The 9,846-nt window shown below is 42.3% G+C and overlaps 2 protein-coding genes across 2 annotated transcripts in view; both read left to right on the plus strand.

The window, feature by feature from the left end:
* Positions 1 to 6: 6 nt before the first annotated feature.
* Positions 7 to 5,029, plus strand: LOC103387094 (aftiphilin-like). Its single transcript, XM_008321602.3, has 8 exons — positions 7 to 1,263; positions 1,803 to 1,933; positions 2,027 to 2,153; positions 2,356 to 2,460; positions 2,533 to 2,593; positions 4,245 to 4,328; positions 4,488 to 4,611; positions 4,691 to 5,029. Exons 1-8 carry the CDS (start codon positions 166 to 168, stop codon positions 4,827 to 4,829), a joined length of 1,869 nt encoding a protein of 622 aa, XP_008319824.1. The 5' UTR covers positions 7 to 165; the 3' UTR covers positions 4,830 to 5,029.
* Positions 5,030 to 5,453: 424 nt separating this feature from the next.
* The window catches only part of LOC103387093 (ARP2 actin related protein 2 homolog), a 15,902-nt gene continuing 11,509 nt past the window's right edge, over positions 5,454 to 9,846 (plus strand). Inside the window, exons 1-2 of the mRNA XM_008321600.3 lie at positions 5,454 to 5,606; positions 8,169 to 8,279. Coding sequence (XP_008319822.1) covers positions 5,559 to 5,606; positions 8,169 to 8,279 — 159 coding nt within the window. The 5' untranslated portion in view covers positions 5,454 to 5,558. The remainder of the gene's footprint in view (positions 5,607 to 8,168; positions 8,280 to 9,846) is intronic.

Genomic DNA, 9,846 nt, shown 5'->3' on the forward strand with positions numbered 1-9,846 from the left:
GAGTTTGGCGACTTTGGTGGATTTCCCGTCATAGTTTCTTGCTCCTCGTCACACTTACCCAAGTCCAAAATCTCACCAGGCAGCCTCAGAGAGTCGTCTAACTCCCCCGTTGATCAACCCAAATCCCTCAGCTCCGTCCCAGGCTCCTGTAGAGAACAGGTGAATATGAAGGGACAGAGCTTTATGGACGATTTGTCTTCCCGTCTCACGAACGGATACGCTAAAGGAGATCGCAGGTTTGGACCTTGTGATGCTTTTCAAGTAGAGAGCTTCTCTTCCAAGGAGGACGATGGCTTTGCTGATTTCTCGGTGTTTGCAGAGCAGGCGGCTCACCCCTGGTGCTGCGGCTTCTCTCCGTTAGCTACCACAGAACAGAGGGCCCCCCAGGTAGAAGGGACCGACCCTGGGGAACGAGTGTGCGATGTTATCATGGACTCCGAGCCCAGATCTTACGATAACGTTTGCACCAACATCAATCACTGTGAGAGAAGATGTGCAGCTGTTGTGAAACCATCTCAGGACCAACGTCAACCTCAGGAAGCCGCAGCAGGTCTGGAATGTGAGGAGCCGGAGGATGTAGAGGAACAAAGAGAGCGCTGCGGAGACTTTAGGTGTGACAAATCTTTGACCAACTCCGAGGTTGAGGAGAATGAAGACGCGGAGAAGAAAACAGGAACAAGCGTGTATGACTCTGCTTCAGAGGACCTGGCGTCTCTCTGCGACGACTTCTCCTTCGATGGCGTCTCTGCAGACATGGAACCCAATGTTTCGTCTCTGGCTTCACACGACGATCAGACCGACTGGGACCAGACGGACGATGAGGGCGACGAGCTGGGACACTGTGGAAATCCCTACTCTTTGGATAACACTAGCATGGCAAACCTCTGCCAAAGTGAGGAAGAGAAAGGTTTTCACTGCGGGGACCAGTCAGTGACTCAGGAACATGCTGCTACCTCCACCTCGTCATGTGAACGGGATAGTTCTGCTGACGACGACGACAAAGTATCTGAAGCACACAGTGATCCTGAATGTGAGCCCAGTGTCGGGGGTCTACCACCGAGTGACAGCTTTGCTGATTTCTGCTCAGCGCCTACAGAGGGCGATGGAGACACTTCTTGGGCAGAGTTCCCCGGTCAGAGAACTAGGGAGGAGGAACAGCCTTGGACAGACGGAGGAGACAGAAGCGTACAGACAGACGGGGACTCTGAAGGACGTCAAGACGGCATCGAAGAGTGTGGAGTTTTAAGGAGAAACAGTTGTCAGGTAGGATATTAGTGGAAATCAAAGGGGCCACACGGTGGCAGCAGTGCTGCTTGCACCTGCTGTGTTTGTGCCCCCCCCTCCCCCCTTGTTGTTTGTCTCTACATTTGATCCTGTGACAGACTGGGAAAATATACAGGGTGTAATAGCGCCCCCATCCGTAGACTGCTGCCATTGCCTACTCACAAGATAAAGCTTTCAAAGATAAAAAGAATTATCTAATTAAAAACTGCAACCCCTGCAGTACCGACACACTACGATAGGGGTTGCTGCAAGGCAAATTCATTTCAATTTTTCTAAAAATTGTGTCCACAAAAGCAGGCTGCAGAAAAAGTTTGAGAACATCTGATTTGGAGTGTTGTCATGAAGAAGCTGTGCTGTTTTTAATTCATTTTTTTATTTAACTTACCATTAACAAACATTAAAATAATAACAGTCTTTTTCAGAGTTTGTCACAGTTTTTATTAGTTTTTCTGGTCCAGTGACTTATTTTTAAATGCACTTCTCCATTAGGTTTCTCTTTTTATTTTTCCCCCGACCAGACTTCATTTTCCTGCCGAGTTCATCAACTGCTCTGGTCCAGTTTCCCTGACATAGGGGTCGCAGCTGTGGAGGAGGACGTGGAGACGCTGACCCTCGGGGCTCTGCTCTTCACCCAGATGCCTGATCTGAGGTCGTCTTCATTATTGATGAGCAGAGCCCACACTCTCTGTGTTGTTGTTGTTTTTCTTGTACTGAAGTTTCATTTTCCCACCCTTCCGTTCAGGCTGCAGAGCGGCCTCTGGTGGCCCAACCAAGATGTCACCGGTGCTTTGGGCCTTCAGTTCCAGTGGCCTGGTTCCCATACAAACACGACTCTGCTCAGGTGCCTCAGTGTCAACAAAAGAGACAAGGTGAGTTTAAACAAACCACAGGAGCAGGACGTTATTTTCTTTTTCTTTTTTTTTTCCCAGGGCGGTCGAAAAAACACTGCCATTATTCATTCGTCCAAATTTATCTGATTTAAACTGTATATTCCAGTTTATTCCAGTTTTATCATTTTACTAATTAAATTTTGGAGGTTAATGCATTATTTTTTTTAATATGATCCTGCAGGGAATACGTGAACCCACCAAAGATTCTGTGCCAGGAAATCGATCAGACACAGATGGTCTTCCAGGTCCTGGTACCAAACCACAACCCTCAGTGAAACAACTTCAGGTATGGTTGGAGGAACACAGATGAACATGTGAATCTAAAGTGTGATGATGACGTTTGTCACCTTCTCCTTAGGAGACGCTCTCCTCCAAACAGCCGGAGAGGAGCAGCCGCGGCCTTACCAGCGCTCAGGACGGTATGTCCCCTCGCAGAGCCCCCCAGTTCTAGGGGGTGGAGTTAGTCGACTTTCAGCATTCACACGGCTGCTTCTCATAAGCCAAAACCTTTGACTGTCCACTCTGGGCTCCTCCTCCTCACCTCTTCCTGAGCATGACTCCTTTGTCTAATTTACGCTGCTGTTTTCCTCAACACCTGATAAAACATGTTTGGATTGAGTTGATTTTCTACAGAAAAATATCAACCAGTGCCAATGACTTCAGTCTTGGGGGGGAGCTCTGCTCTGACGTCACGATCTCTGTATTGGTTTCCAGAATGTTTCATCTTTTCTCGCTGCTACTTTTCAGTCGTTTATCTCAGTATATACTACAAGAAGCTGAACCTTTTTCAGTATTAGTTCTGATGCCAAGTACCTAAGTGTTTCACACACTTTTCATACACATTTTTGCACTTTTACAACACGATCTTGTGTTTTGTACTTTTCAGTAGAAATGATAGTTTCTGGTAAAAAGGTCTGGTATAGAATCTCTCATGGTTGCTTAACTAATCATTGGATTTTGTTTTAATTTTTGTAAATAATCAAATTTTAATTTTTGGGTAGAAGAAACTAAGTCTGTGAACCGGGACAAAAAGAAAGATCTGTGTAATATTTGTTAATAACATGGAAACACTGTGATCTGACTTTCTAAAAGTCTGTTTGTGTTACTGATGCAGCACTTTGGACAAACACTGGGTTAAAGGGAAATAACTCAATCCTCATAATTGTCTATACACTTATTTCAGTGCTGTAGTAACTGTTTGAGTCGTGATTGACTACAGTTTCCCCTCCTGTGGCTACGACCAGAGTTTTTTTAGTTTTTGTTTTTTTAGCTTCAAGTCAGTAATTATTTGCGTTTTATACCTTTAACTGCTTCGTTACAATCTCACTGTATATTTAATGTAAAGCACTTGTTTGTAGTCGTACCAATGTGTTACTGATTCTTGGCCAACACACCACAGTCCTGACAGGACTTGGGATTCAAACTTGCCACCCTTGAATTTAATTGTTTGCACCAGACTAGTGATTAAGCAGAAGAGAACTGTGAGAATTTAGTCAGTTTAGTGGAATCAGTGTCTTTGTTAACTTCTCCAACTCATATTTGCACGTAGAACAAACTCCAAAACAACTGCATGGTGTGAATGACGATCCAACCTTCTTCAGCTGTGCTCAGCGCAGTTCTGTGTTTCACCATAAGTTGTGCCTTTATGCCAGCACTTACTTCCGGAAGAAACTTTAATTTTTCCCCAAAGAATTTTTTTTTTCAGATACGATGCACTGCAGTAAGAACCTGTACCTACTGAAATAAATGGCTTGATTTCCTGCTGTTCACTTGTTCTGCTGTTCTGTCTTCTTGAAACCTGTTTCACTTTTCTTTTCTTTGACTGTCAGTTTCTTGACACATTAATACTTCTGTGCCTTTTTATAATTGAGAAATACTGTATGTAAGTACCGTTAAGAACTATATCCAAGTATTAGGGAGGTTTCCAACATGGTTGGGAAGTGCGCAGTCAAAGAGACGGATGGGTTCACAGAAGGGGAGTGATAACAACAGTGATTAATGTAATCTAACTTCCTACGTCTTGACCACCCTACGGTAGTTCTTACCTGCTGTCTACCCCTGCCAGCACAGACTGCCCTGCTGTCAACTTGGATTATTTTGGTTGTGATGATGGAGAGGACAAGAGACCCAGCAGCAGCAACAGCCCCCCACCAGGTGAGTCATGGAACTGGACAGAAATTTAGGTTTTGTTAACTTATCTTCAGACAAATCTAAGTTAAATTTGTACATTTATTTTTTTACACCACACTCTCTGTATTTATGACACTTCTGACACTCTGTGATATAATGTTTTTAATGGACACATTACAAAAGGAGTTGACCGTGAGCTGTACGAACTGACCATGAACAAACTGGAAACCAAGGCTAACAGCTGCCACCTAGAGGACACTCTGAACCGCCTGATGTCTGCTGCAGAGAAAACCAGCGTCTCAGTCAGGTCAGCATCTGTCTGCAGTGATTACAACAATAAATAAATAAAATGCAATTTTTAATTTTTTGTTTCTGCTCTGAATCAGAACACCAAAGCAAGAAGAAAAGCTGAGTTCAGAGGCCAGAACGATGATTGCTAAACTCCCCAACTTGTCCTTCATGAGGGCCTCGGTCCTTATGTTCCCAAGCATCCTTGTCCCTAAAGAGTCTTCAGTTTTAGAGTAATTCCTCTTCAACACACAGACATTTGGTTCAAACTACTCCACCTGTTGGCCACTTGTAGGTATAAACCAGTATAACAAACGGACATGAGATCATTTTAAATCGAGAGCAGTCAGCGAATTTACTTGGAATTAAAGTTAGCACAGCTTTAAAAAAAAAAGGTCTTAAGTCTCCTACGTAGAGCTGGAATTTCCCAACGTTTTCCAGGGCAGTACTCCAACAAAAAACAGGAGCAGCGACCCCTGTTGTTGTCACTGAATGTGTGCATTTCTGGCTGAAGAACTTTCAAAAACAAGTATTTAAAGACGTTTTATTGATGAAAAATGTAATTTTAAATTAAATTATTAAAAGTTTGTTCAATGTTTTGCCTGTCAATACTTAAATAAAGAATAATGATCTGACTAACCTGATTCAATTTTTCTTTTATATCTTTTACAATAAGGTTTTAGCGCCAAATTGAGAGAGAAAAAAATGAAAATAAACTCGTAGGTTTGAGGAAATATGGTTGTTGATTTATGACATTTAATATTGACCACTTTTCCCCGTCACATTTGCATCATATTACAACCAATGCTTTGCTATGCAGGAGCTGGGAGTGTCGCTCATTTGATCGACTCCGTCACCGGATGAGCGCCGCTCTTTTCCTCCTCCTCTCTGCCGGGTTGGTGTGTCTTCCTTCCGGCTTGTCGAAGAAAGTTGAGGGAGGTTCAGCGGCGACTGGGCTTTGACATAATGGACAGCCAGGGAAGGAAAGTAGTGGTGTGTGACAATGGAACCGGGGTGAGTTGGAAAAATTGGACCGTCTCTGTTTTAGAAAGATAAAGAACAAAGACAAAGGTTTTGTGGGGACGCTGTCGTTTGTGTGGAACCATTTTGCTGAAACAGGAAGTGGCGCTGTCAGCTTCCAGGCTAGGTTAGCATGAACTGGGTGGCTAAGTTAACCCGAGCCTATTCATTTTCAGTCACACAGACCTTTTAAAGAAATAAGCTTATTTCCTGGATGTTAATGTCAGCTTGCGGACTAAACTCATAGCTTTTTTTCAGCGCCCTTTGCCACTCATTCATCTCTATTCACTGACGGCTCGTTTGTAGCCGTGAAGCTCCGGCAGCTAACTAGCATATTAGCATTAACAGCTGACTGCTTTATTCTGTCATCCAGTACAGTGATATCTTGAACCAAATGACGCGGATTTTACACACTATAATATGTTAGCGACTGAGTCCAAAAGTAGCACAAATATTTAGTGACTTGGGAAACGAACCAGGGCCTCAGGTGGGTGTAGGGTTGGCCAGGCCGTGTCAGGTAAAAGAAGGAAACCACCTTCAAATTAGCGTTTTCCTCCCGAAGTCATAAATGCACACACAGGAATGTCACCAATGTTTACAGCCTAGTTGCTAATGTGCCTTTAAAACTCTTCCCTTTTTCCCTACTCTTTTCCCTCTTGTCATTTAACTTGAATTGTGTCAACCTATGAACTAGTTTTCTGCTTTGCCTGAGTAAATGAACCCTGAAATGATTGAAAATTATATAATAATGTAAAATGAATCGTACTTAAATCATATTAAGTAATCTCTAGAATTCCACCTGTGCCTTTCATTTGTGGATTTATTTGATGTATATCTTATATATTTGCATACATAGTCAGATTTATTGCTTAAGAAAAAGACCTATTGTGTAGATTTAAACTTAAGTCCAGGGATAGCTAAAGGTTAGCCCAGAAGTCTACAGACTGGCAGCTCACAGGCCACATGGGGATCGAGTCAATACAGTATCATGGAGCTTCCTTCTTGATTTAAAAAAAAAAACAAAAAACATCATGCTCTGCTGCTCTTGCAGAGCCACATTGTATATGATGTTGTAGCATGTACCGGAGAGGTTAGTGAAGCATGCAGCAGTCTGCACACTGACACACACATCCTCCAGATTATTCCTCTGATTGGGTAACTCAACTGAGCCTAACTAGCCAATCAGGTTTGGCAAATGGTGTGAATATTTTCCTAGTTAAGAGGCAAATTTTGTTTTATTTTATTAATATTCAATTACTAAACTAAATGTAACTAAATCATAATTGGCCACAATTGAATTTAGGAAGATATTAAATGGTACTAAATGATAAATACATTTCAGATCAGATGTAAATAATCACTGCAGAATTACACAGGAGAAACTGGAGGACAATTAGTTCCACACAGAAACTGTTCATGCTAGTCCCAGGGCCAGATTTTATACAATGGTTTTGCATTCACCAGATTTTACCAGTCTTTTGCTGACACAGCAGTACTACAGAGCTCTGGTTTGGGGTTTTCTGTGTGTGTGTGTGTTTTTCCTGAGTCTGGGTAATTTTCTCATATCTTCTGGTTAGATAACAAAGTAAAGCAAACAGTTGAAGTTGTGCGGCCGCTGTAATAAGACACTGCATTACAGCTGCTTTGCAAAGTAGGTGTGTCTGCATGATTGAGTCACAGCCTCAGTGTATTTATGGTTTTGTTAGTGGCTGGTGTTAAAAAAAAGGTGTGTTTTTTTGTTGTTTTTTTAAGTTCACATATGCAGGTGATATTGTCTCTCTGTGCTGTGGAGGGATTTCCTGTGTAAATCTTGTCAGCATTTTGAGAGGATGTTGCCTCAGCGTGCTGCTGACTAACGAGGCATCTGAGATGTGGCTTTCAAGCACGTGGAGTGGAAAGAAAGAAAGAAAAAAAAAACAGCCTTTTGAATTAATCTTGAGTTGAACTGAAAGTCTAAGCGGAAAAGACTGCAGAAGGTTTTTATGAGACGTTCAAAAACACTGGCTGCATGTGTTTTACACCGAGACCACAGTCTGACTGTGCAGAGCTACAGCTGAACAGAGCATGGAATTATATAGTGAACTTTACTATAATTGTGAACAATATCGTCATGTTTTTAAGCCTCGTGTGTTTACTATGCCGACAGTTTTCCTACAATTAAGACCCCAATATATCGTCATGCCTATCGTATCACACTATATCACAATATATTGTATCGTTGGCACTGTATTGTGACATATCGTATTGCCACATTCTTCATTACCTTCATGTCAATACCAATAAATTAACCAAACAATCTCTTTCCCCGTCTGTGTCGTCTTCCTGCTGCGTCTCTTTAGCACATTGGCCTAGAGGTGTTTTTTTTTGTCTGTAACCTGGCACTTTATTCATCTCTGCACATACAATGTGAGAAACACACACACGCCTGAAGGTCTGAATGTTCTTGAAGCTGCAGTGGTATATTGTTTTAAAAAGCCAGACGTGTCATTCGAGCCACTCCGTGAAACCACATTCACACTCTGCTCATCTTCTTCTTCTTCTCCGTTTTTGTTTCAGTTTGTCAAGTGTGGCTATGCAGGCTCCAACTTCCCAGAGCACATTTTCCCAGCGTTGGTCGGGAGGCCCATCATCCGCTCCACGGCCAAAGTGGGAAACATCGAAATCAAGGTACGGCCTGTCTTATTGATCTGATGAGGAAACTGTGATTTAAAGGAGAAGTTGGAATTAGAAAAAAAACGGTTAAAAAAAATGCATATATTACATTATGGTGTGATGTAATCACATTAAACTGTCCATTAAATATAATCAAATATAGTTATGTGCAGCATCAAGTTTATTCTTAACTATGTATAACATTTATAATCGGTTCCAGGTGCAGATGTTAAAAAGTCTGTTTCCCATTATTTTAGCATGAAGCCTAGTCATGACTTCTCTCCTGTTCTTTCCACTTATTTTTGAACATTCATCTTTATTTTATAACTACCTTCCCTTTCTCCCTCCATGTTTTGTACTCCCAGAAGATGGTAAGTTCAGGTTGGTGTGTGCCTCCTGTTCCTGCCTGCTCCCGGAGGGTTTTCTTTCCTCCACTGAAAATTTGAAAAAAAAAAACCAAATTTGTTTAAATATTTTTTTTTTGTTCATGTCATGTTGTGTATTTGTTTCTTCCTGTCCTCGTTTACTCACGTCATCCCAACAAGATTGCTGGTTTTGAAGTGTTTGACACTGAGTGACGATCGGTGTAAAACTACAGACCTGTGTTTAAGACTAATCTGATGTGGAAGTGGTGAATCACAGGGCGACAAGAGAGCGCAGTGTCGTTTTAAAAATATGTGACATAATATTAGATTCTGACACATAACCTCCCCCCCGTCGGCCCCCACACTGTGCCTTTTTTTAGTGCTGACAAAATTATACCCATTTCATCTGAAGAAGAATTCAAAGTGACACCCGGGGGCTGTACAGATTTATAAGGAAATATATAGTAAAAAAACTGACTAATGGAATGCATCACATCTTTGTTTTTTAACCATTATGAAAAGATTTCCATCTTGTCTTTTGAAGTCTTGTTCATTTAACAATCTAACTTTTATGCGAGTGCTGAGGAAGTGTTCCCCAGAGGAGGGTGGCTGCATGGCAGGCAGCTGTGATGTTAGAGACAGGAGCACATCTGTTTTTTTTTTTTCCTTTTTTCCTCGTTTTTATTGAGCCCACATGGAGACAATGCCTTTGAGGTGACTGGTGCTGCGTTCAAGCCCAGAGCAAACACACAGATGATGAACCCTATAAAATGGCAGGCCTTTGGTCGGCTTTTGAAGTCTCCAAGTGGAACATGAGATGCTTGACTGTGTGGCTAACACTGGGCTCTAACCCCCGAGGTGCGTTTGCGTTCTGGCCAGGCTGCCCTGCATGCAGCTGAAGTTGAATGATGCTAAAACACATTGGTTTTTATTGTTCAGAGAAAAAAAAAAGGGAAGTGTTTCAGGTGTTGATGCATGGAAAACAGTGCCTCTCTATGCATGCTGGGAAACTGAATTGAAATAGTGATGAGTGAGACGAATGCCTCAGACAGACGATGACTCACCCTGGATGACCGGTGGACTCCACAAACTGAGAAACTGATTATGTAGCCGAAACGCTACGGCAAGTACTCGTCCCTTTACGGCTGCAGATCAGCTGGAACTGAAACTGGGTGTAAAAAAAAAAAAAAAAAACCAAGGAAAACGGGGGACCCCTC

The sequence above is a fragment of the Cynoglossus semilaevis genome, chromosome 12 (genome assembly GCF_000523025.1).
Source record: "Cynoglossus semilaevis isolate Cse_v1.0 chromosome 12, Cse_v1.0, whole genome shotgun sequence".
Taxonomy (NCBI): Eukaryota; Metazoa; Chordata; class Actinopteri; order Pleuronectiformes; family Cynoglossidae; genus Cynoglossus; species Cynoglossus semilaevis.

What these genes read in the sequence shown, in the direction of transcription:
- LOC103387094 (XM_008321602.3), top strand. Translation starts at nt 166, where the DNA reads ATGAAGGGACAGAGCTTTATGGACGATTTGTCTTCCCGTCTCACGAAC. An exon ending in TAAGGAGAAACAGTTGTCAG is followed by an intron (nt 1,264 to 1,802) that starts GTAGGATATTAG and finishes TCCCCCGACCAG; the next exon opens with ACTTCATTTTCCTGCCGAGT. An exon ending in CCTTACCAGCGCTCAGGACG is followed by an intron (nt 2,594 to 4,244) that starts GTATGTCCCCTC and finishes CTGCCAGCACAG; the next exon opens with ACTGCCCTGCTGTCAACTTG.